At 45.9% G+C, this 27,614-nt stretch overlaps 1 protein-coding gene across 1 annotated transcript in view; it reads left to right on the top strand.

Moving 5' to 3' along the window:
• Positions 1-27,614, top strand: part of SNTB1 (syntrophin beta 1) — a 253,150-nt gene that overhangs the window by 151,659 nt on the left and 73,877 nt on the right. Inside the window, exon 3 of the mRNA XM_006074717.4 lies at positions 12,324-12,531. Coding sequence (XP_006074779.2) covers positions 12,324-12,531 — 208 coding nt within the window. The remainder of the gene's footprint in view (positions 1-12,323; positions 12,532-27,614) is intronic.

The raw sequence follows: 27,614 nt of genomic DNA on the forward strand, positions 1-27,614 counted from the left end.
TGTCGGGCTCGTCCACTCTCAAAGAAGTTGTCTAGATTGTTTTTCCTCACTAAGCGCTCAGTCCACTTGCTGAGTGTAGACCTACTGTGAGCCAGCGTGCCACTGGATGCCTCTCCCTTCAGCAGGGTTCTCCTTTTCTTTCTGGGTTATAGAATTGCATGTGGGCAGGAGTAAGATTATGTTGCCAAGGAGATTTTTTATTACCAGCGCGCACTGAAATGGAAGCAGGGTTGACTCAGTCCTGAGTGATCTGCAGCCTACGAGTCTGCTTAGCACCCGTGCACGTGTGTGTCGGTCACTCAGGCATGTCTGACTCTTGTCATTCACCAGGCAGGAATACTGGAGTGGGTAGCCATGCCCTTCTCCAGGGGATCTTCCTGGCCCAGGGATCAGACCTGGGTCTCCCCCACTGCAGGCAGATTTCATATATATATATATATGTAAATACTTCCCAGTGGTAAGGAATCCACCTGCCAATCCTGGACACAGATGAGAGTTTGATCCCTGGGTCGGAAAGATCCCCTGGAGGAGGAAATGGCAACCCCCTCCAGTGTTCTTGCCTGGAAAATCCCATGGACAGAGGGGCCTGGCGGGCTACAGTCCATGGGGTCACAGAGAGCCAGACACAACTGAATGGCTGACTGCGCGCGTGCACACACACACACATATATAACTATATATATATATATATATAACTCCACTATCTAGAGGTGGCCACTGATACAGGTGGCCATGGATTTATCTGTTGGGAAGATTTTTATCAACCACCAGTACCACAGATTTTTGAAACAGCTACCATGTGCTTTGAATTCCACTTGATTCCCAGTGGTTGCTACAAGTCCACAGGCCACATCTTCCTAAACACCTTCATCTGTGTTTTCTCCAGCCTCACATTGGAGGGGAATGGTCACTTGAAACCTTAGTTGCCAGGTTACAAGTTATGTTTTATTTACTATATTATATTATTGTATTTATAATATATCATATATTTAATATATTTATTTATTATATTCTATTTTATTTATTATATATTCAAGTTTTGTATGTCAGCCTTGCATTTCGTGTATATAATTAAGAGAGAGAGAGAGAGACTTATAGACACATTTATCATCAGATCAGAGTAGTGGTTATATTTGTGTGGAGGGTGGAAATGGTGACTCAGAGGCTGCATGAGTGAGCTAGGATGCTGGCAATGTTGTTTCTTGTTCTTGTTAAATGGGTGTTTGCTTTGTAATGAAGCACTGAGTTATACAAAAATAAAACCAGGATAAAATACCATGTTTAAACTAAGCAGAGGATAGAAACTGATTTTTTTCCAAGTTTCTCTATAATAATTTCATTTTCAGTTAGTAAAATTGCAAAATATTATTTGTTTCCAAGAAGATGTGCATGTATTTTGCTGGCCAGAAAGTTCTTTAGGACTTTTCAGCAGATCTTGTAGAAAAACCCGAATGAGCCTTTTGGCCAACCCCATATGTAAATATGAGTAATAAGTAGCAAGTAAATAGCATAAACATAAATAGTAAGTGAAACCCCGGAAAAATTAACTTTAAAAGTATTATGAAGACCATCTTGAAGATAGGAAGGAGAAGTAGCTGCGGACTCTTTCTGTTGAAAGTGACAGATATTCCACTCAAACTACTTGGATGACAAACGGGACATCTTCTGTCATTTAACCAGGAAGTTCAAATGGGCAGCTCCAGCTGTAGGCCTGGTGGATGTAGTGCTTCAAATGATGTCATCATGAAATATCTGTCTTGACTCTAAGCATCCATATATTTTAAACATTAATGCAGCCCCCATTGAACTCTGCACAGGAAGATAGCTCCATGGTGTATCAGTTTTCTAGGACGGCCGTAACAAAATGGGCACAGACCGGAAAGCTTAAAACAAAAGCTTCAGTTCTGGAAGCCTCAGTGTGAAGTCAAAGAATGGACAGGGTTGGTCCCTTCTGAGGCTGTGAGGGAGAAACCCTCCCAGGCAATCCTTGGACTTGATGCTTCTCTCCAGTGTATTCCTGCGTCATCACCAGGCCTTCTCTGTGTCTCTCGGCATCTCTGACATTCTTATTGGATTCAGACCCATCCTCATCCAGTGGGTAGATTAATAAGATAAGGATCTCACCATCATCCTACTTTCATTACTTCTGTGCAGATTCTTTCGAATCAGTCACATTCTGAGTTTCTGGGTAGACATGGATTGCGGGAGATGTTATTCAGCCTTCTGCACATGCTGGACTTCTTAGGGGCAGGGGCCCATGCATTCTACTTGCCTCTTCAGCACCCAGCACACCTGTGTGTGTCTGGAAGACTCACAGATACTCACAGCATATTTGTGCATCTGTAAAGAAATCACTGCACGTTCCCGACTCTGTTGTGCAACCCAGGAGATTTACTGGGACTGTCTGCTTTAATAGGCATGACTCTGTTTACTCATAGTGTAGCTAAGAGAGTTAACTTGTTTATAGGTGCCCATGTGTCCAGATGTATAAAAGCATTGCATCCACTCACAGAGTTTCTTTTCCCAGTAACTGAGCCAACAGTAGCCCTAAAATGCCAAAAGCTTAAATGACGACTAGCAATGTCGGGATTTACAAGTCACGGAGCATGTACGCAGTTATCGCATTTGATGCGTGTGTGCTCAGTCATGTTTGACTCTCTGTGATATTATGGACTGCAGCCCACCAGGCTCTTCTGTCCATGGGATTTCCCAGGCAAGAATACTGGAGCAGGTTGCCATTTCCTTCTTGTGGGGATCTTCCCCACCCAGGAATTGAACTCGCATCTCCTGCCTCTCTTGCAGTGGCAGGAGGATTCTTTGCCAGGGCGCCACCTGGGAAGGCCAGTTACCTCATGTGGTTCGTTAGTAATCCCAGGAAGGGTATTACTGTCGCCTTCATTATAATCATTATCACTTTCATCATTGTCATCATCCCTGTTTTATAGGGATAAAGAAACTTGAAGCATCAGGACCTTTAGTTGTATTTGAAAATTACCCAACTCAAATTGGCTTCTGCAAAAAGGGAACATGGAAGAAAATACAGGGATCTACTGAGGGTCAGGTGCGGCCGGGTCAGGCGTCTTATCTCTCGGCTCTGCTTTCCTCTGCGTTGGCTTCATCTGTCGGCGGCCCTCCCCCCTCGATGTCCAGATGGCCATCTGCAGACCCATGACTATAACTCTTGTCTCTGTACACATGCTGGGAGAAAAGCATCACCCCAAAAGTGACTCCTGAAGAAACCCCGGGCCTGGATCTCCTTGGACAAATGGCGTCACACCTACAACCTTTAGCCCACTGATGCCCCAGATCACACAGACTGAGGATGGAGGTGAAGCCTGTCATCAGCAGAGGCGGGAGTGGAAGGCGGGCCCATAGAACCACAGGTGTCCGTGAGGAAGCGTAGGTCATAACTGCCAGAGCCGGCGCTTTGGAACAAGGCTGCTTCAGCCAACAGGCCAGTCCTGTTGCTTTTTCTCCCCTTTCTCCTCCGCTTCTCCTGTTCAGATACAGTGAATACACGCCCATACACATGGGACACAATTGGAAAATCCAACGTTACCCCGTCAAAGTTCTCTTCTTAAGTGAGTAGATTTGCTGATTCATTTTGGTTCTAATAGTCTGCAAAGATTGATCATGTTCTCAGGTTGCTTGTTGGCATTTGTATTCAGGCAGAATAAGACAATTTTTGTAACGTGGCTGTGTTTTTATGTGGCTTGCAAACATATTTTGGTACGGTCCATATAGTAAGGATACGGCTTCAATTACAGAAATTGGCTTTGGGGGACTAATGTAGCTCTCCTAATACTGCTGTCGGTATGTTTACATGTTTCTCCATATATAAAATCTAGCATAGAACTATTTTTTGAAATAAAACATTTTATATTTTGAAAATTATAAAAAAAATTTCCCTTCTTACCTTGTTCGGTCCCTCAGTTTCCCTCCCAGTTGAACTGACCTGTATGCCTCTCCAGCCATAGTCTCCACACTTACGAGCATTTGTGTCAGTAGCTAAGTCATGTCCGACACTTTGCAACCCATGGACTGTGGCCCACCAGGCTGCTCTGTCCACGGGATTCTCCAGGAAGGAATACCGGAGAGGGTTGCCATTCCTTCTCCGGGGCTTACAAGCATTTATATGGATCATTTTTACATCAGTGATACGATACTGCTCTCACTGTCTGCCCCGTGCAATTTTTACTTCTGCTGTGGCAGCCGTTTTTGGTTCTCAGACTCTAATGACCTCAGCCACCCAACCTTGGGGCCATTTTCACACACCCCTTGGTTATTTTTCCACCTTAAGTCTTCATGTTCCTTTTCTTTCTCGTGCCCCTCCCCCCTCCCCTCTTTCTACTTTATTTCCTCATCTTTATCTCCTTCCATCTTTATCTCTCTTTTACAAATGGATGAAGAATAATTGGAGTTGACAGTGCTGTTTTTAAAAATGAGTTACATGATCCTACAGAATGGTTCTTTGCGGGTATGTTGTCAGAAAAATACTTTAGGAAGATGAAACCATTCCCAATCTCTTTTTACCCCCAGAGGCACAGGTTAGCTCAGGCAGTTCAGAAAGCAAAGGGACTTCAACAGACACTTGTAGCTCATATGAACCTGTGCCCCTGAGCGTGAACCTCACAAAACCCTTTTAGGTGGAGCAAAGAAGTAGATGGAGGGAGAACACAGAGTCAGGTTTGCCCAGGTCTTCCAGGGTCTCTCAGGAAACCCATGCATCTCTCCCAGAGTTATCTTCTCCATTCCAAGATGCTGGAAATAGCGCTTGCTTAACTGTCTAGCTTCTTCTTGAGGCTTGCCTTTTTCAAGCGCAAGTGCTCTGAAAAGGAGCTGAACCACAGCCCACCCTGGAGGATTCTCCTTCTTGCCTCACTGGACCCATTTGCTTGTACCCAAATTGAGAAGAGTCTTCATTGTAAATTGGAATGTAAACTAGAGCTGATCAAGGTTAGCTTTTCACTGTGACGTCTCATGCACACATTATCTCACTTTTCTCTTTTCAATAATTTTAAGAGGGAAGATTGAGCCATTTTACAGATAAGAACATTGAAGTTTATGGAGATTATGGAACATGGCTCACAGCCACCAAGTTTTAAAGTCAGCCTTGAACCCCCACATCCACATGCTTAACAACTACCCCCTGATACTTGTGCTTTTAAATTGTTTTAAATGGTTTCTTTTAAAAAAGCTGCTGAAAAAACCACTGCATGGCCAGCCCAGGAATGGAATTTCTTTCTCTGTCTCTCCTTTTACTCCAAGACATGCATTGCACAGAGTACATTTACATTTTGACAAAATGAGTTTAAGTGAAAAATTAAGTCAAAGGAATGTATGTTTGACACTTGTACTCGGTAATGTAATAAGAAATAAATATATATACTGGGTTGGCCAGAAAGTTATTGAAGTTTTTCCATAAGATGTTTAGGAAAAACCCAAATGCACTTTTTGGCCAACCCAGCACATGACCTTCCATGACCTTGACCAGAATCTTGTGTTGTCCCTCGGAGCTCCTAGGGATTTTCATGCTACCAGATGCTTGCGTTTGCTTTAGTGTGTAGAGTGTATAGGGATTAAAATTAAATGTTTGTGCTCTTCTTCCTTTTTCCCCTTTGAGTTTTTTGAGCTGATGGAGAGGTGAATGCAGATCACTGTTCTTCTGTGTTCGTTACACAAACAACTGACGCCTGTTCTGTGTCAGACAAGCCGACCGGTCTTCGTCCACCATCGTCCTGGTGGCCCTGCACAGGCATCAGCGAGAGGCTCCTTCCCCCTCGGGTGACTCTGACCCCCTCTCGATCCACAGCCCGCCTCTTTTTAGAGCTGAAAGCTGCAGCTTTGTCAGAAACAAGTCTTCCTCCTCCTCATATGTGTGAGCGTTTTCTTTCTAGTCTGCTGGCTCACAGTCCTTTCCACTCAGGATCGACTCTTCCAGGACTGTGCTTCACCCAGAGCCGCTCGGTGGTGTTTTAAGATGTGTCCCCAAAGTCTTTGATTCTACTCCCTTCAAGAAGTGAAGCTTAACTCTTCCTCACAAGCATATGTTGGTCTTAGTGACTCACTTGCAGCACGAAGAATAAACCAGAAGTGATGCTGTGTGACTTTGGAGACCAGGTCATAAAAGGAATTGTAGTTTCTTCTTGCTCATGGGGGAACCCAGCTTCCATGTCATAGACACTCAAGCAGCTTTTGTGAGGTAACAAGACTTTGGCATCTCAAACTGCCTGATTCTGGGGGAGTGTTATCTCAGCAGTGGGGCTGATACACCCCCAGGACCTCTGTGATGTGTTGTCCTGGTGACGATCCCCTCCAGGCCAGCTCCTTGGGAGGTGTGAGCTTGGGCTCGGAGAGGCCACCATGATCCTTAATCCATATAATCTGTGGACCATGTAAAGCATTTACACAGGCCTCAACCTCTAGAAATTCTTAATAGCTCTGCAATGAGGTCCAAACATCTGTGTTTATTTAATTAGATGATTAAAAATTATAATATTATAAACTACTTCCAGGTTCCTCAAGAATACTTTCAATGGAGAACTGCTGCTGCTGCTGCTGCATTTGACTGTAAAAAGTCACAGGCCCCTCTATTCTATGTCCTCTCTGCTTCTCCTTTGACACTGATTGGGGGTAGGTCAGTTCACCTTTCAGCATGTTCGCCTCAGCCGCTGGGAACCCTGGCAAACAACCAAGATCAGGGCTTTTTTCTTGTAAGTCTATAGAGCACCCTTCTCAAACTTAAATTGCATCAGATTTGTCTGGAGGTGGTGGCTCATTTGGTAAAGAATCTGCCTGCAATGCAGGAGACCTGGGTTGGATCCCTGGGTCAGGAAGATCCCTTAGAGAAGGAAATAACAACCCACTCCTGTGTTCTTGCCTGGAGAATCCCGTGGACGGAGGAGCCTGGCAGGCTACAGTCCATGAGGTCTCAGAGAGTCGGACCCGACTAGCGACTAACACTACGTGCAAGAGTCTTGCTGGCTTCGCTCCCAGAGTCCCTAATTCAGAGGGTCTGTGGATGCACTGAGAGTCCACACCTCTAACACGCTCCCACAGTCCCTAATTCAGAGGGTCTGGGGATGCACTGAGAGTCCACACCTCTAACATGCTCCCAGAGTCCCTAATTCAGAGGGTCCGGGGATGCACTGAGAGTCCACACCTCTAACACGCTCCCAGAGTCCCTAATTCAGAGGGTCCGGGGATGCACTGAGAGTCCACACCTCTAACACGCTCCCAGAGTCCCTAATTCAGAGGGTCCGGGGATGCACTGAGAGTCCACACCTCTAACATGCTCCCAGAGTCCCTAATTCAGAAGGTTCGGGGATGCACTGAGAGTCCACACCTCTAACGCTCTCCCAGAAGATTCTGTTCTGCCAGTCAGTGGTCACACTTTGGGAACCACCACGAGCAGGCACAGGACTTGGTGTTTAACCGTGGCCTCTCCAAGATCCTCCAACAGTGCAGGCAAGAATAACAACAAATGAAAACAAGTAGAACCTCATCCATTTTGCCTGAGAGGAAGTTATCTGTGGTGACAGAAATCCTCATAGGGGTTATTTGAAGGGAAGTAACGGGAAGAGGAGGGTGTCTGGGACACTTGTAATGTTCTGTTTCTTGGTCTGACTGGTGGTTGACTCGAATGTGTTCCCTTTGTGAAAATACATTTAAGCTATACACTAATCTGTGCACTTTTCTGTCTATATGCTGTACTTTAAAAGCTGACTTAAAAGTTAACAGTAAAGATAAATGCTGTCAAAATCTGGGGAAAATGGGCCCCCTCCTCACTAGGCTGTACCTCTGTTTTTATAAACCAGTTTTCCTCTGGGTATGCTGGAAACTCAACAAAGAAATATTCTCTTTTTTGCTGGCATCATTTTTGCACGTGTGTGTGATTCCTGACAAATGACTGCTTCCCAAGCTGTCATTAAAAAAAAAAACAACCCAGGTCTTCAAAGGAAAATATTCTAAGAAAAACCTTTCTGTGTTTTAAATTCCTAGAATAGTGGATACTGATAGAATAATTAGAAAAGCCAGCTGAGCCCTCATTAATGCTTTCAGAGAACCCTAGTTTGTGCTTGGCTCGTTAACTTCCCTGAAGAGCAAGACCAGTGGTGGTGGGTGCGATTTAGTCACTCAGTCATGTCCGACTCTGGCCACCCCATGGACTGTAGCCCGCCAGGCTCCTCTCTCCATGGGATTTCCCAGGCAAGAATACTGGAGTGGGCTGCCATTTACTTCTCCAAAAACTTTGGGAAGGCATGAAAACTCACCATAGATTGACCAACCATTTCTCTGAAAAATGCCTGAAAGACTTGAGAGTATTTTTCTTCTTGGTAAGGACAAATGTCATTTTAAAAAATACCCTGTTTCATCAGAGGAAACCTTTGGATTTTTAGTGAGGAGACTTGTTTTGAAGATTTCTTACTGAAAAAAAAATGCTAGTTTTTGCTAAAACTCCCCTAGAGATATTTTATTTTAAATCCTCCTTTTTCTGTAATTAAAGTTTATGAGTAAAAAGGTTTACTCACTCTAAAAGGCTGGTTTCAAATGTAAATGAGGCCAGGTTACATTGGGACTTCTGATTTTCAGGTGATCTGCAGAATTGTTGCTTTAAACTCAGGAGTTAAGGAGGACACTGTTGGGCATGTTTATTGGTGACGACCCCCAGGCGGAGTAAATGGCAACCCACTCTAGCATTCGTGCCTGAAAAATCTCAAGGATGAGGAGCCTGGTGGACTACAGTCCTTGGGGTCGCAGAGAGTCGGACACAGTTGCGAAGCTGAGCAGGCACGCATGTTGGTGATGATGCCTTGGGTCAGCTGTGGACACAACTGATGCACCTTTACTGGACACCATCCCGTCTAAAGGAGAGACATCGTAATACAGTATTTAAATGCATGGCCTTTTGAGCCTGATTAACATGGCTTCAATCCCAACATCACCAACTTTCTAGCCTTGCATCAGTTCTCTGTCCCTCCCAGCTTTGTTGTTCTTCAGTTGCTCTGTTGTGTCCAGCTCTTTGGAACCCTATGGACTGTAGCCCGCCAGGCTCCTCTGTCCATGGGTTTCTCCAGGCAAGACCACTGGAGTGGCTTGCTATTTCCTCTTCCAGGGGATCTTCCTGACTCAGGGATCGAACCCATATCTCTTGCATCCCCTGCATTAGCAGGCAGATTCTTTATTCCTGGGCCACCTAGGAAGCCCCTTTAATTCTATTTTATGAGATGTGAGAGTGAAAGTCGTTCAGTTGTGTCTGAATCTTTGTGACCCCATGGACTACAGAGTCCATGGAATTCTCCAGGCCAGAATTCTGGAGTGGGTAGCCTTTCCCTTCTCCAGGGGATCTTCCCAACCCAGGGATGGAACCCAGGTCTCTCGCATTGTAGGAAGATTCTTTACCAGCTGAGCCACATGGGAAGCCCAAGAATACTGGACCGGGCAGCCTTTCCCTTCTCCAGCAGATCTTCCCGACCCAAGAATTGAACTGGGGTCTTCTCCACTGCAGGGGGATTCTTTACTGACTGAGCCACCAGGGAAGCCCATTATATGAGATTAATAATATCAATCATAGGACTGTTAGAAAAATTACAAAAAAATAATATAAAAGGATTTAAATTTTTGCCCAATGCATAATAAAAACTCAGTGAATGTTACCATTATGATTGAGGAATGAAAGGAAATTGATACGTGGATCCAATCCCCCTAACCCTAACCCTAATTAATCAGTGGGATTTATTTGCCTGTATAAATATATGAATGAGTAAATAAAATGTATATTTTTATCTCTGCAATAAAATTACAGATGTGGGGAATGTTTGTCAGGGATTTAGGGTGGTGGGGGGCAGAACTTTGACCCCTAGGGGCGGCTGGGGAACGCAGGCCGCACTCGTGACCCCTAGGGGCGGCTGGGGGAACGCGGGCGCACTTGTGACCCCTAGGGGCGGCTAGGGGAAAGCAGGCCGCACTCGTGACCCCTAGGGGCGGCTGGGGGAACGCGGGCGCACTTGTGACCCCTAGGGGCGGCTGGGGGAACGCGGGCGCACTTGTGACCCCTAGGGGCGGCTGGGGGACGCGGGTGCACTTGTGACCCCTAGGGGCGGCTGGGGGACGCGGGTGCACTTGTGACCCCTAGGGGCGGCTGGGGGAACGCAGGCCGCACTCGTGACCCCTAGGGGCGGCTGGGGGACGCGGGTGCACTTGTGACCCCTAGGGGCGGCTAGGGGAAAGCAGGCCGCACTCGTGACCCCTAGGGGCGGCTGGGGGGAACGCGGGCGCACTCGTGACCCCTAGGGGCGGCTGGGGGACGCGGGCGCACTCGTGACCCCTAGGGGCGGCTGGGGGAACGCATATGGGGATGGTGTGGTTCTGTTCTGTCCCTTGCTTGCAGTGGCGTTTACATGAACCTACACATGGTTAATGGGGTCCAGCTATACACTTACATTATGCCAGGGCCCCGGTTTTGATATCGTATTGTTGTTTAGTTCCTAAGTTGGGTCTGACTCTTTTTTGACCCCATGGACTGTAGCCCGCCAGGCTGCTCCATGGGATTTCCCCGGGCAAGAATACTGGAGTGGATTGCCATTTCCTCCTGCAGAGGATCATTCCCACCCAGGGATCAAACCCACATCTCTTGTTGGCAGGTGGATTCTTTACCACTGAGCCACCTAGGAAGCCCTGACATTATAATATATTATAGCTATATAAAATAGAACTATCAGAGTAAACTGAGTGAACAGAATGAGTGAGTGAGTGAGTGGAACCATCAGAGTAAACAGAGTGGGTGGTGTCCTGGGCTTCTTTGTCCTGATTTTGCAATACTGTGCTTCACAATAAAAAATTTAAAAACCAAGAGCATCTGTCAAGAACTTCTGCCTTTTACCATATAATTACAGTATGCAAATCGTGCACTAAATCTCAGGTGATCCCATTGGAGTTCTTGCATAAACTTTGAAGTTTGACTTTAAATATAACTCTTTGGGAATTTCCTGGTGGTCCAGTGGTTAGGAGTCCAAGCTTTCACCACCAGGGGGCTCAGGTTCGATCACTGGTCCAGGAACTAATATCCCAAAAGCCTCCCAGTGCAGGTTTAAAAAAACAAACAAAGCAAAACAACAACCAAAAAACCCCACATTTTAGTGCCTCTCTTTCCCCACTGTTACCTCGTCCTAGGCCAGTTAACTCCATTGCATGCAGGCTCAGTTGCTCAGTTGTGTCTGACTCTTTGCGACCCCATGGACTGTAGAGCCCACCAGGCTCTTCTGTTCATGGGATTCTCCAAGCAAGGATACTGGAGGGCGTGGCCATGCCCTTCTCCAGGGGCTCTTCCTGACCCAGGGATCGAACCTGCATGCACTCTTAGCAGGCGGATTCTTTACCACTGAGCCAGCTGGGAAGCCTTGCATTACACGTGCACAAAGATGAAGAGGTAGGGAAATGTGCCACAGACAGGATTCCTGAAGAATGCAAAACTTTGGTCGTCTCTGATGCTAAAATATTCACAATTAATAATGAGCAGTAGAATTAAGCAGGTGGATAGATATTTCAGTCTACATCCCTCCAGTATCTCCTAGGACGTGAGCATATTGTTAAAGTCCTCTAGGGATGGAGAAGTAAGGCAGATTAATATCAGTTCACAGCTTGGAAGTCTTAATATGATGCTGCTAATAAGACACAGCTGAATAACAGGAAGGCCAGGCATCCTTAATTCAGGTGACTAGAGAGCTATGCTCTCAGTAGCTCAACCAATGCCTCAGCACAGTCAATGTTTGTGGATGAATGAGTGAGTGAATGGATGGATGGATGGATGATGGGGCCATTGAGATAAGCCATGCAAAAGAAGCTTAAAGTAAGAATGAAGAATTAGTTCACTTTAGTGGGGAGAGGCAACGTAGGGATAGGAGGGAGGGAAAGGGTTATCATAGGATGATATGAACTCATCTATGTGAAACTTTTGAAAATTGTAAAGCATTCTAGAGCTTAAAGACTCTTTTATTTGATTAAAAAATAAATTTAAAAGTCTCAGTTAGGGACTTCCCTGCAGTCCAGTGGTTAAGACTCTGTGCTTCTACTGCAGAGAGCCCCAGTTCGATCCCTGGTCAGGGAACTAAGATTCTGCATGCTTCATGGAGTGGCCAAAAGGAAAAACAAAAAAACAAACAAACAAAAAACCCACTCCAAAAAAACGCTTAATTAAAAAGCTAAAAAAATTAAAAGTAAAATGTATGATAGAAAAAAGAAATTAATTCACCTTTGTAGGTCAGGGCTTGAGGAGGCACAATCTGCCAGGGAACCGCCTAACCCTTCTCTCTCTGCTCCTCTAGGCAGCTTGAAATCCACTCTCCAGATGCTAAGCACACCGTGGTCCTGAGGGGCAAGGACTCCGCCACGGCCCAGGCCTGGTTCAGTGCCATCCACGCGACCGTCAGTGACCTGCTGACCCGCGTGATCGCAGAGGTCCGGGAGCAGCTGGGCTCGACGGGCCTTGCTGGGGGCCGGGAGATCAGGCACCTTGGCTGGCTTGCAGAAAAGGTAAGGAAACATCCCCCATCCAAGCGTCTTCCCCAGGCCTTCCTAGCACATGCTGTAGCCCCTGAAATTGGGTGCCTCGTTCCACAGGCTGAGTCGCTCACTGGGATTTCTTGTCTGTCTCCAGCGGGTCTGCATTATGCAGGAGCTCTGTGTCTTCAGCAACTTTGATTCCCCACAGACAGTCCAGTATGTGGCAAAATGCAAGTGGTCACTCACTGTCTATTGTCTGGATGAATGAGTGAGCAAGCGGCCGGACAGTTTGGTTCTCATATGTACACAGGAAGGGGAAGGGCAGGGGAAATAACTCAGACGCACAATAGAACTGTCTCTTTGGCAGGTAAAGAAGTAGGAATTGTTGCTTTAAAAAGGGATTTGTGTGGGTTTTGAGGGACCTGTTAACACAGTTACTTTGCAAATAAAGCAATTGTAATCTTGCCAGTAAGATCCTATGGACAGAGGAGTTGGCTGGGCTACAGTCCATAGGGTTGCAGAGTCAGACACGACTGAGCGGTTGACCTCACATACACATACAGTGATGATAATAACAGCGAAGATTTCTTAAGCAACTACTCTGTGTGCATTCTTCTCAGATATCATCTTTTATTTATACTCTTAAGCCAGCAGGCTCTAAACATCATCATTTCTGAGCACCTATTTTGTGCAAAGCACAGTGCTAGGCAGGAGGGGACAGGTGTGTAAACATGAGTACAGGGAGGGCAGCTGCCGTGTAAAAGACCTGGGGTCATGGTAACACTGTCACTCTGATTTCTTTTCCCAAGTGATGTGGTGTGTTGAAGATAGTAAAACTCACTTTGCGGCAGTCTCCTGGGAGTTAACCGTCCTCTTGGTTTCAAAGCGTTGAGCCTTTGCCATTGTCCTTACACCTGATTGCTGTTCCTTGAACTTGACCGTGAGTGCTCAGGAACAGTGGGCTTTGGGGACAGTCTGACCTCCCAGGGACTCACTTTCTAATAGGCGGTAAGTTGGAATAATGATTGTTGCAATAACAGCTTTCCTGCCAGTGAGCGGTCATCTGAGAAGGCCTGGCTCAGTGGCACTTGAACAGGGCATTTGGCTGTTTTCCACCATTGTTCTTTGTTTGCGTCAGTTCGTGCGTGGGTCCCAGCCACCGACTTCACACAGAGTGCGCTGTTTGCTGTGGTATTGCCCCATGTCTCGCAGATCGCAAAGGACTAAAGGCCAATGCAGGAGGTGGTGACAGCGAGATCATAATAAACAAAAGCCACAGGTGGCGCCTCGTGACCTGGTGTGAGGCTTCTTGGTGAAAACAGCCTGCAAATCTGGACGGCAGTGTGTAGAAGTCACAGCCTCACCCTCTCCACTTTTACTCTCTCCAATTGCACGTGTTTGTTTCAGGAGCAGTCCTGTTAGTCTGCGATCTTTCAGTTGCAAGTGACAGAAAGCTCAGCTCAGCTTGAGCACATACAAGGGGACCTAGCACAATGGCACCCCACTCCAGTACTCTCGCCTGGAGAATCCCATGGATGGAGGAGCCTGGTAGGCTGCAGTCCATGGGGTCGCGAAGAGTCGGACATGACTGAGCGACTTCACTTTCACTTTTCACTTTCATGCATTGGAGAAGGAAATGGCAACGCACTCCAGTGTTCTTGCCTGGAGAATCCCAGGGACGGTGGGGCCTGGTGGGCTGCCGTCTATGGGGTCGCAGAGAGTCCGACGTGACTGAAGCGACTTAGCAGCAGCAGCACTTCTGGTAACCACAGTGTCCAGGGTGAGCTTCAGGCACGGCGGGATCCAGGGCTCACAGAAGGCCAACGGGCCTGCCTCTGCGTGGTTTGCACCCTCTCCGCTTTGCTGGTTAATACCCTAGCAAGCGCCTTTTTCTTCGGCCCAGGAGTTCCAGGTTTGTCTGGGTGGTTTTTTTGTTTTGTTTTTATAGCTGGCTGCCTCAGTGAACAGAAGGCTCTTTGCTCCCATATTTCCAACAAAAGTACTAAGGTCAGCCTTATCCAAACTGTGCCCTGATGGATGAGGAGAGGTAGTTCTGAAATGGGAAAGTAGGCTACAGTGGAAGAAGAAGGCTGAATGGATTCTGGGGAAGCAAGAACAACAGACATTTGCTGTAGAAGGCAATGGGGAGGAGTTGATCAGGATGAAAAATGTCTTTACTGGGTTAGGGTCCAGAGTGGATGCAGGCATGTGCTGTGTAGGTTAGGGTCTGGCAGGAGATGGATGGCAAACTCAGAAGGGGTGACTGGACGGGATTTAACACAGTGACAGTTTGTGAGTGTAGCCAAGACAGAGGAAACCAGGAGCTGAATGGTGAGAGGTCACTGTCATCCTTTACCTGGAAGTGGCCAGGAAGAGGAGCCGCGACCTTAAGCTAGCAAGACTCGCAGCTCTGGAAAAGCGCCACTCGCTGACAGCGGTGGCCTCTTAGCACAGAGACAGCCCCGTGAATCCCTGCCTGCTGACCTCCTACTGGTGGCTGCCCTGGGTCGAGGCTGCCTGGAAGCCAGAGGCAGGGGCCACGGGTGCTCGGTTAAGGTCAGCCTCCCTGGGCTCTGAGCAGGGCAGCAGGTGGTGGGGCCTGGCTCTGGAGGCAAGGGGAGGCTGTCCAGCACACACATCCCTCCACCTCGCAAGTAACCAGATGCTGTCAACCCTAGAAGGTACCGTTCTCTCATCTCTTTTAGCACCAACTGCAATTAAAACCGTTACCATTCGGATAGTTGGAAAATGGTTATTACGTCATTAGTAGTGATATTAGCATTTTTTCCAAAGGTTCCATTTTCTCACTTATAAACTGTCTGCTTATGCCTTTTGTTTCATCCCAATTATCCGTAGACACATTAAGCATTCCAATGGAGCAGTCATAAAGGTGCATAAAATGCTTTCTGTTTTTAGAATATGATTGTTCTTTTGATGTACTTTCAGATCTTCAGATGTTTCTTTAAATTGAATCATGCATTATGCCCGTAAGAGCAATCAGTAATGACTTATTATGGATAATTATCAGAAGGGAGAGGTCTTTTATTGCCTTCATCTTCAAAACTTCTTAAAAGATTACCATAGATCAAGCCCAAGGGAGCAAATCCAAACTGGAATCTTTTTGAATAAATATTTGATTCTGAATCCTGATGTGGAGACATTAGAATGGTTTTTAGCAAAATGTTACAACAAATGGCAAATCCTTAATACTGTGGCTTTCTTGTATTACCACAAATATCAGAGAATTCACTTGGCATTTGTAAAGATATAAAGGATGATCCTATATATATTCAGCTGTAATTTATCTTAAATTGATATCCTTTGTCTTTTCCTATACTGTTAATCTTTGATTTATTTTTTTTGGACGAATAACAGTGGCTCCAGGACAAAGTGTGTACATATTATATTCAATTTCAAGTTTTCAGAACTGGCATTTACATGAACTAAAACAATAGGAAGCAACAACAGTTTCCCTTCTAAAATTCTTTTCAGTGCAAATCCTCAAGCTTCCTCTTCACTACACAGAAAGAGAACTTTATATTAACATTACTCTTTACAGTGAGATGATCCAGGGACTAGAAGAATGGCTCTCACAAAATGATCTTGAGTCAGTGGGGAGAACTCGGTCACTCCCTGAGGAGAATGAGCCTGAGAGAAAGGGAGGTGATGGTGCTAGGGGTAAAGGACCCGCCGCCAGCGCAGGAGGTGGAAGAGGCACGGGTTCCGTCCCTGGGTCGGGAAGATCCCTTGGAGGAGGGCATGGCAACCCACTCCAGTATTTTGCCTGGAGAATCCCATGGACAGAGGAGCCTGGCAGGCTATGGTCCACAGGGTTGCAAAGAATCGGACACGACTAAAGCAACTTATCATGCAGTGGCTTACAGTTTGCAGGGAGGGCAGAGCAGAGACTGGCCTAAAGGGGAGTGGGGTTATCCTGAAGGAAGGTGATGAGAAAATCTGGTACCTTGGGTGGCTCCTAATTATGGAAGATCCTGAAAGCGGGACAGATGGTTTGAATTTGATTTGTTGGCCATCGGAAATCTTCATATACGTAGTCAGAGAGAAGGGAACTTAGAGGTGACTTCTCTGAACTGAATATTCATCTCCCCCCAGAATCTGTAAACTGAAGCCCCAATCCCTAATGTGATGGATTTGGAGGTGGGGGCGTTGGGAGGTCATGAGGTTTAGATGAAGTCATGGAGATGGATGGAGCTCCATGATAGGGTTGGTGTCCTTCTAAGGGGTGAGGACCCAGAGCAATGTCTCTCCCCCTCACGAAGATGCATCAAGCAGGGAGGCTTCTCCAAGCCAGGGAAAGGACCCTCACCAGAACCCCGTGTTGGCACCCTGGTCTTGAAGTTGCAGCCTCCACAAGTGTGAGAAATGAGGGTTTGTTCTTTAAGCCATCCAGTGTGTGATGATGTATTCTAGCAGCCTGAACCAAGAGAGTGATGAAACACGCCGCTTCTTTCTAAAGATGAGGAATCTGGGACCTGGAAAATGGAAGGTCTCTTATTTACGGCCACACTCTAAATCAGGATACAGGATTAATGAGTGAATGGGACAATGCCGTGCGGTCATTATCCCCTTTATTTAATTTGTAAAGAGTCTAGTGCAGCTCTCTCGTCGCAGCCACTTTGCCTCTCCCCTTGGACTCTGGCGGCCGTTCTCTGAGCCTGCTGCAGCCAAGGTCAGCCACACCGCCCCTCGGAACAGGGCCGTCACCGCGTCCCCTTGACGTCCGTGGGCCTGTGAGCTGCGGGCTGCGGTGGCGGGGCCGCTGCTTTCCCCGTGGGTGCTCTCATCTGTAGGTGGGCAGGGTTCACCAACAGAAAAGCCTTTCTGCCACCAAGTTAATCTCAAACTGTTTTCTTGCAAGCCCTGCTTGCCCCCTAAGTGCTCATCTCCACCCTGGACTATAAAATGCATTATGCCCCAAACAAATTTTTTGAATCATCATTCTTTAGGTAGTCTTTTTACAGTTATTATTGAGGTGTCTTTAATGGTCCTATTTCGGACAAAAGAAAAATAAAAGAGAAAATAAAACAAAGATTAATAAATAAAGGAAAAATAAACAGAAAAAAATAAAGCTCTGACTCGCTACTTAAAAGAACAGTAATAAGCGAATGCGCGGCAGTTGTTAAGCTCTGCTTTGTGCTCCGTTTATCGGGTGTTGTCTTTACTCTGACCTGTTATCTCAGTTTGCAAACTATTTCTTGTCAGGTTAAAAACACAACATGGTTTTAAAAAAAAAAAAAAAAAAAAAAAACCCAGTTGGGAGCTCTGAGATGCAGTTCAGTTCTCAACTTCCCCTCATTTCCACAGAAGTTCCTTTCAAATGGGAATGTTTAGAGGGCTGTGCCTCCCCAGGGTGGTATTGGAGGAGAGGCAGTAAATTGGTAATTAGTATTTATTATGTGCTTAAGTCTTTCTCAGCCAGAGTGCTTTAAATAACCCCTAATCTGCCTGCAATGCAAGAGACAGGGATTCAGTCCCTGGGTAGGGAAGATCCCCTGGAGGAGGAAATGGCAACCCCCGCCAGTATTCTTGCCTGGAGAATCCCTTGGACAGAGGAGCCAGCAAGTTACAGGCCATGGGGTCACAAGAGTTGGACACGACTTAGCCTAGGAGGCAAGCTTGGAGAAGTTAAGGAGCTTTTCTAAGATGACTCCTCTAGTAAGAGGTGGGACCAGAGTTTGAACCCCTCTTTCTAACTCTATGGCAACTCATTCCAGTACTCTTGCCTGGAAAAATCCATGGACAGAGGAGCCTGGTAGGCTACAGTCCATGGGGTCGCAAAGAGTCCAACATGACTGAGCGACTTCACTTCCCTTTCTAACTTTATAGGCCAGAACTTCCCACTAAGCTGAGCTAAAGGGACCCAGGGAGCAAGTGTTCACATGAGTGAGCCCCCCAGAACCCATACCAAAAGCAAAATTTCAGAACTAAGAGCCATGTCAAAATACTCAGACCCTTCATTCGCCTTTATGGAAATAAAGGGTGGCTGTCGGTTCAGGCTGCTGCCACAGAATGCCCTTGACTGTCTGGCTTATAAACAAGGGAAACTTATGTCTCATGGTTCTGGAGGCTGGAAGTCTAAGATCAGGGTCCCAGCATGGAGCCTGTTACAAAACAGCCCTCTTCTGTGTCCTCACGTGGCAGTGAAAGAGAGGACTAGCCGCTCTTCTCTTATAAGGACGCTAACTCCGTCATGGAAGCTTCAGTCTCCTGACCTAACCACCTCACAAAGGCCCCACCTCCTAAAGCCAGCACATCAGGGCTTCAACATGTAGATTTGAGGGGGAGGGAAACGTTCAGTCCACAGCAGAGGGAGTGGACATGCCACCACAGAGCAGTGCTTCCTAAAATCTTTTCCCTCCTGCCCTACAAAGACTGAAATTATCTTTGGTAGGAGAGGTTAAGAGGAACACTAGAATACACACACACACACACACTCACATGGACACACGATACGAATATGATTTGTGTTTACACACACACACTCCAATACTTTGGCCACCTGATGTGAACACCAGACTCATTTGAAAAGACCCTGATGCTGGGAAAGATTGAAGGCAGGAGGAGAAGGGGACGACAGAGGATGAGATGGTTGGATGGCATCACTGACTCAATGGACGTGGGTTTGGGTGGACTCCGGGAGTTGGTGATGGACAGGGAGGCCTGACATGCTGCAGTCCATGGGGTCGCAAAGAATCAGACACAACTGAGTGGCTAAACAACAGCAGCAGATACACACACACAGAGCACTGGCCTTGTTTTTCATGTTTTCCAGTATCTGTGAATTTCCGGTATCATGGTTTAATTAAATAATCCCAGTCAACAACATGGTTCAGATTTCAGTTACTGTAGGTAATTTTGTATTATTAACTGTAAGTAATTTTAACTGTGTTTTAACTGCATATTCACAGTGAGTAATCTTGTAAAGCGCACGTCTTGCTGCTAGTTTTTACCCACAGGTCGCTGCGTGCACATGGCTGCTGAGCATCGTGGTGACAGCCGGTCATGGCGCTCACTTCAGTCTGCTGTGATTGGTCACGGCGCTCACTTCAGTCTGCTGTGATTGGTCACGGCGCTCACTTCAGTCTGCTGTGATTGGTCACGGCGCACTTGCTCCTTCACGCACGACAGCGAGGGCGGTAGGTGTGCTTCCTGCTTGTCTCCCAGGGATCAGTCAATACGACGTTTGCAGGAATGGATATTAGACAGAAAGAGCTAAGGTAAGCTTATGAGAGCGGCTGTGAAGAAAGGATGAAGGTGACCCGGGAGAGTGACGCCAGTGGAAGCCTTCATATTCGTGGAGCTCTCAGAGAAGTTCCACATCCCTGGAGGGTCCAAGTGCAGTGTAAGAGGCTGCTAGCTGATCCAGGCCTGGAAAGGAGGAGGATGACTTGTCAAGGCACAGACAGGGTGCTCACGTCTCATACGCGACGTGACGAGAAGGCAGCGAGCGCTGCTCAAGCTGCTCTCAGCAAGGTTTCGACAAAGGAACAAAAGCACTGAATCCCCAATCTTTCCAATGTTTTAAATTATAGGTTATTTAGTAAATATTAATTTTATTTTTATAACTGACAGTAAGACAATTTTAATGTCTTAATAACAGTTTTGAAAATCCATAGAACATTACCAGTTTCTCCAACTGATTGTTGAGATCACTTTGTATGATTTCAGCTTGCACAGCCATTTTTATGTGTCCACCACTGCTGTGCAAAGGCAGGTCTCTGTCTCTCTGTCTCTTTCTCTCTCTCCATTTATCCATCTCTCCCTCTATTTATCCATTCATTCATCTACCTACCTTATCTCTTTCTCTCTACCCTTATTCATCTCTATGCATCCTTATCTGTTTTTGCCTCCCTATCCACTTATCCAGCTATCTCGCTGTTGCTATCTGTCTCTGTCCGTCCATCAGTTTATCACATTTTTATATTATTACTTACTTCACTAGGCCACCATTAATCTTCAGTTCCAACAATAGCAATCTATTCATTCCCCCAAAATTCCAAGTGAAATATAACCAAGTAATTTTATTCTCTAGCTACATTGCCCAGCTATATTAGAAGAATCTCAAATGTAAATGTAACAGCCCTGGCTTGAGTCAAACAGGCTGCTGGTAATCAAGATCTTGACAGTGTAATTAATGGAATGATATTTCTGGAGCCTCTAAATATATCAACTCCACCATCTGCCCTAAAAATCACCTAAGTAAGAACTTCCTACCCCTTCTTACAGGGAGAAAGTGGTCTCTGACCTGAGGGGACTCCCGTCTGGTAAATGGAAATAGAGCTACTGCCCAGGCCGTCCCTGACTGCATCATCCGTAAATCAAGACTGTCTGCTGTGCTGGGAAACACAGTTAATGCAGTTAAGTGGTAACAGGCCTGACGTGTTGCTGTAAAATGCAGTCAGCAAGTTCCTGCCTGAATCACCTCTGAGATGGAGCAGGACACGAAAACTTGGTTATCTTCCTGTTGGTCTCTGTCTGTAAGCGTTTAAAGCAAATGTGCCAGAATGAATCACCGACTTGATGGACATGAGTTTGAGTAAACTCCAGGAGTTGGTGATGGACAGGGAGGCCTGGAGTGCTGCAGTCCATGGGGTCTCAAAGAGTCAGACCTGACTGAGCGACTGAACTGAACTGAACTGATGAGTGGAGTTCAAACTGCCCCCATCTAACATTCACTGTAATAAAAATCAAAGACTTAAAATTAGGATGGATGTTGGCATGGAGACAGAGGCAACCATAATGAAAGCGTGAAAATCTGCCCACTTTTATACGTGACTTCACAGTGCAGTTTAGCCCTGAGTCATTCTCCCTGGAGCGGAAACCTCAGAGGTGCCCGCGTAAGAGAGATGGGGGCGTGTACGTCTAGTTCTCATAGGTCGATTTGCACAAATTCACCTGATTCCATCTCTTTGGAAATGATCATGAGACTCAAGATAGAAAGCTTCCTGTGCCTGGTTGTGTGGCTAGCAGACTAAACTTTGTTTTATCTCATTAGGCTTTGAAGATTGCTCTTCCTTTATGAAATAGATCATACGTTGATGACAGTCTTAGAATTCTTTGGGAGCTGAGTCTGAAATGGAGATTCTCTAGGAGTGATTGCTAAGGGGAAGGACTCTGTTATACGAGGCATGTCGGACATTTTCAGAGTTTAAGCAAAATCAGTTCAAATTGGAAGTGTTTAGGAGCTCAGGGAAAGGCATATAGAAAAAGTGTGGAAGCAAAGGAAAGAAATGTTCAATCATTTATAGCTTAAAGCCCTCATTGGATGTGATTGATTATCCTTAAGTTTGATTTCATAGCCTCAAGGCATTTCAGGGCTTGGATTTTGGTTTGCTCACACAGACCTCCTAAGCATTAGATCCATCTCAGTCTAATGGCCTCCTTGTTTACTTAATTTAACAGCTCTTAGGAGAAACCTGTAAGGAAATGAATGAAGCAGTGTAGACAGGGGAGGAAGCAAAGCATGGATGGTGTGGTGATGCTGTGGAAAAAAGTGCACTGTAAGAGGATGGTCACATCCTGGGTCTCAGGCGAGTTCCTGGGACCAGCCGCCAAGTGAGGGCCTTTGGCTTTGCACATGAAGACATTCAAGAGCAAGCCAAAGTACAGTGAAAGCAGATTTATTCAGATCCACAGTCCGAAATCAGAGTGTGGGTCATCTCAGAAGGCAAGAGGGTATGGGTTTTTATGGGCTGGATAATTTCATAGGCTGGAGTAGCACAGTGTTAAAGAATCCACCTTCTAATACAAGAGATGTGGGCTTGATCCGTGGGTCGAGAAGATCCTCTGGAGAAGGAAAAGGCAGCCCACTCCAGTATTCTTACCTGGGAAATCCTATGGACAGAGGAGCCTGGTGGGCTACAGTCCATGGGGTCTCAAAGAGTTAGACGTGACTTAGCAGCTAAACAACACAGCAACAATTCACCAATTTCATAGGCTGATGAGTGGGAAGATTATTTCAGCTATTTGGGGGAAAGGGCGGGAGGTTCCAGGCATTGGGTTACCACCTACTTCTTGGCCTTTTATGGTCGGCCTTGGAACTGGCATGGCACCCACGGGTGTGTCATTTAGCATATGCCGATGTATTACAATGAGTGTATACTGAGGCTTGTGGTCTGCTGGAACTCACATTGCCTGCCGTCTTGGACTTAGTTGCTTCTAACCAGTTTATGTCATGTCCATCTGCAATGGCCGTGTCAGTCTGTTCAAGGTTGTACCCCGCCCCTCTCTGTTTCAGAATCAGCCCACCCCTCGGGGAGGCTGCAGTGTGAATGGCAGCACAGAGCTTTCCCACCCAGAGCCACAAGCTGGGGTTGATCCCCCGCATGAGTCAGCCGTGGCTGTGGGTTCCACTGGAGGTCGCAGGAGCCCGCCTGTCAGCCACAGGCAGTTCTCCAAAGAAGGCAAAGGGTCCACTGAGCAGTTCGTGTTCACATCAGGGAATTTTGTCTTCAGGCCAACAGTACCTGCTATAATCACTGGTGTGTCCACACAGGGGGAAAAAATGCCAACAGATGTACATGGCACCCTTGAGTAGCAGAGAGAGAAAGATACTTTTAATGCTTTGAAATTCCCAAATGTTATTTCAGAGTCCCTTTGCATCCTTACATTTTTGGCTTGGGCTTTTTATTGCTTCTAATATGAGTAGACCGTGACTTTACAAATTCGGTGTACATTAACACATTTCATTTTTCATCCTGAAACTCCTTCAAGTTGGTATTTTCAGGTTTTTTCAGCTGAATCATTTCCTGGGTTTATCAACTGCATAAACTAGAAGTTCTTCATATTGATTTTATTTAGGATTAGGGCTCGAAATATAGGTGTATCTAGAGTTCTAGAACCTGATTTACAGCACGTAAAGCGCTGTAAGAACATCCCTATTTACATACTTACATTTCCCTATTTACATATGGGCTTCCCAGGTGACTCATGTGGTAAAGAATCTGCCTTCTCAACGTTGAGTGAGATGCACGTGTGGTGGTGTCTGAGTGCCTGCTCAGTCGTGTCCGACTCTTTGTGACCCCAGGGACTGCAGTCCACCAGGCTCCTCTGTCCATGGGATTCTCTAGGCAAGCATACTGGAGTGGATTGCAAATTCCTTCCCCTTCTCAGAGTGGCCACATTTTGTGAATTTATCATCTTTCTTAATGAAAAGAACACTAGATCGGAACTCAGAATTGGAGAACTCTAAACTGAGGCTGCTGATTGCTCTGGGGGGAAATGTGAAGTTTTTATTGAGATTTAGAGCTAGGAGGTACAAAAAATAATAGAATAAGAATTGGCAGTTTTATGTTATTTTGTCATAATCATGCAGCTAGTTAGCATTAGGTGTGAATCTAAAACTCACTCTGATTTTCAGTCTAAGGCATTCCACCTGGTACACCTCACTGGCACGTAAAGCGCTGTAAGAACTCTTCAGAATCGTGCAAATGTATGAGCCTCTCAGCTGTTTCTCCTTTGGTGCGGATGGGGCTGCTGGCCGAGGACTGTGGTGAGATCCAAGGTAGGGATGCACAAGAGATGGGGGTACCTTCTAGAGCACAAGAGGTCTAAGAGAGTGAAAGTGAAACCTGGGGGAGGGTCGGCAGAGCGGTGAGGTGAGAGGATTTCTGGTCATGGTCACCTGGTGGCCACAGCCTCTCTTGCCTTAAGTAGCCCTGACACTCTCCTGTTGTCCTGAAAGTCTTTTTAAAATAGTGCTGGCAATGTGTATGGGGCTTCCCTGGTGGCTCGGATGGTAAAGAATTGATAGCTTATGGTGAACAGTGTCGGATTTGTGATCTCCAAAGAAGAATATGTAGCTTTGGGACCAGGGACCAGGCTTGATCACTCCAGAGCTTTTGTGTGGCAGAGTTTATTAAAGTGAAAGAGAGCAGAGAAAGCCTCTGACAGAGACCTCAGAAGCGGGCAGAGAGTGTCCCCTGCTAGTCTAAGCAAGGCAGCTGTATACCTTCTCAACTGGTTATTACAGTAAATCAAAAGAACGTTTCAAGGTTGTAAAGATCTTACTAGACCTGCTCCCATAATTGACATTTTAAGATGACAGGATTAGAACTAACAATAGAGAGATCTTACCAGATCTTACCATTCCCATAATATACATTCTAAGATATCAGTTGTGAATGTGACTGGTGGTAGAAGCAAGGTCCGATGCTGTAAAGAGCAATATTGCATAGGAACCTGAAGTGTTAGGTCCATGAATCAGGGCAAATTGGAAGTGGTCAAACAGGAGATGGCAAGAGTGAACGTCGACATTCTAGCAATCAGCGAACTAAAATGGACTGGAATGGGTGAATTTAACTCAGATGACCATTATATCTACTACTATGGGCAGGAATCCCTTGGAAGAAATGGAGTAGCCATCATGGTCAACAAAAGAGTCTGAAATGAAGTACTTGGATGCAATCTCAAAAACAACAGAATGATCTCTGTTCATTTCCAAGGCAAACCATTCAATATCACAGTAATCCAAGTCTATACCCCAACCAGTAATGCTGAAGAAGCTGAAGTTGAACGGTTCTATGAAGACCTACAAGACCTTTTAGAACTAACACCCAAAAAAGATGTCCTTTTCATTATAGGGGACTGGAATGCAAAAGTAGGAAGTCAAGAAACACCTGGAGTAACAGGCAAATTTGGCCTTGGAATACGGAATGAAGCAGGGCAAAGGCTAATAGAGTTTTGCCAAGAGAACGCACTGGTCATAGCAAACACCCTCTTCCAACAACACAAGAGAAAACTCTAGACATGGATATCACCAGATGGTCAACACTGAAATCAGATTGATTATATCCTTTGCAGCCAAAGATGGAGAAGCTCTGTACAGTCAGCAAAAACAAGACTAGGAGCTGACTGTGGCTCAGATCATGAACTCCTTATTGCCAAATTCAGACTTAAATTGAAGAAAGTAGGGAAAACCAGTAGACCATTCAGGTATGACCTAAATCAAATCCCTTATGATTATACAGTGGAAGTGAAAAATAGATTTAAGGGACTAGATCTGATAGATAGAGTGCCTTATGAACTATGGACGGAGGTTCGTGACATTGTATAGGAGACAGGGATCAAGACCACCCCCATGGAAAAGAAATGCAAAAAAGCAAAATGGCTGTCTGGGGAGGCCTTACAAATAGCTGTGAAAAGAAGAGAAGCAAAAAGCAAAGTAGAAAAGGAAAGATATAAGCATCTGAATGCAGAGTTCCAAAGAATAGCAAGAAGCGATAAGAAAGCCTTCCTCAGTGATCAGTGCAAAGAAATAGAGGAAAACAACAGAATGGGAAAGACTAGAGATCTCTTCAAGAAAATTAGAGATATCAAGGGAATATTTCATGCAAAGATGGGCTCGATAAAGGACAGAAATTGTATGGACCTAACAGAAGCAGAAGATATTAAGAAGAGGTGGCAAGAATACACAGAAGAACTATACAGAAAAGATCTTAACGACCCAGATAATCACGATGGTGTGATCACTCACCTAGAGCCAGACATCCTGGGATGTGAAGTCAAGTGGGCCTTAGAAAGCATCACTACGAACAAAGCTACTGGAGGTGATGGAATTCCAGTTGAGCTCTTTCAAATCCTGAAAGATGATGCTGTGAAAGTGCTGCACTCAATATGCCAGCAAATTTGGAAACCTCAGCAGTGGCCACAGGACTGGAAAACGTCAGTTTTCATTCCAATCCCAAAGAAAGGCAATGCGAAAGAATGCTCAAACTACTGCACAATTGCACTCATCTCTGCTGCTGCTGCTGCTAAGTCGCTTCAGTTGTGTCCAACTCTGTGTGACCCCACAGACGGCAGCCCACCATGCTCCCCCATCCCTGGGATTCTCCAGGCAAGAACACTGGAGTGGGTTGCCATCTCCTTCTCCAATGCATGAAAGTGAAAAGTGAAAGTGAAGTCGCTCTGTCGTGTCTGACTCTTAGCGACCCCATGGACTGGAGCCCACCAGGCTCCTCCGCCCATGGGATTTTCCAGGCAAGAGTACTGGAGTGGGGTGCCACTGCACTCATCTCACACGCTAGTAAAGTAGTGCTCAAAATTCTCCAAGCCAGGCTTCAGCAATACGTGAACCATGAACTTCCAGATGTTCAAGCTGGTTTTAGAAAAGGCAGAGGAACCAGAGATCAAATTGCCAACATCCGCTGGATCATGAAAAAAGCAAGAGAGTTCCAGAAAAACATCTATTTCTGCTTTATTGACTATGCCAAAGCCTTTGACTGTGTGGATTACAATAAACTGTGGTAAATTCTGAAAGAGATGGGAATACCAGACCACCTGACCTGCCTCTTGAGAAACCTATATGCAGGTCAGGAAGCAACAGTTAGAACTGGACATGGAACAACAGACTGGTTCCAAATAGGCAAAGCAGTACGTCAAGGCTGTATATTGTCACCCTGCTTATTTAACTTCTATGCAGAGTACATCATGAGAAACGCTGGGCTGGAAGAAGCACAAGCTGGAATCAAGATTGCCGGGAGAAATATCAATAACCTCAGATATACAGATGACACCACCCTTATGGCAGAAAGTGAAGAGGAACTAAAAAGCTTCTTGATGAAAGTGAAAGTGGAGAGTGAAAAAGTTGGCTTAAAGCTCAACATTCAGAAAACGAAGATCATGGCATCTGGTCCCATCACTTCATGGGAAATAGATGGGGAAACAGTGGAAACAGTGTCAGACTTTATTTTTGGGGGCTCCAAAATCACTGCAGATGGTGATTGCAGCCATGAAAGTAAAAGACGCTTACTCCTTGGAAGGAAAGTTATGACCAACCTAGATAGCATATTGAAAAGCAGAGACATTACTTTGCCAATAAAGATCTGTCTAGTCAAGGCTATGGTTTTTCCAGTGGCCATGTATGGATGTGAGAGTTGGACTGTGAAGAAAGCTGAGCACCAAAGAATTAACACTTTTGAACTGTGGTACTGGAGAAGACTCTTGAGAGTCCCTTGGACTGCAAGGAGATCCATCCAGTCCATTCTAAAGGAGATCAGCCCTGGGTGTTCTTTGGAAGGAGTGATGCTAAAGCTGAAACTCCAATACTTTGGCCACCTCATGCGAAGAGTTGACTCATTGGAAAAGACCCTGAT

The sequence above is a fragment of the Bubalus bubalis genome, chromosome 15, assembly GCF_019923935.1.
Source record: "Bubalus bubalis isolate 160015118507 breed Murrah chromosome 15, NDDB_SH_1, whole genome shotgun sequence".
NCBI classification, from domain to species: domain Eukaryota; kingdom Metazoa; phylum Chordata; class Mammalia; order Artiodactyla; family Bovidae; genus Bubalus; species Bubalus bubalis.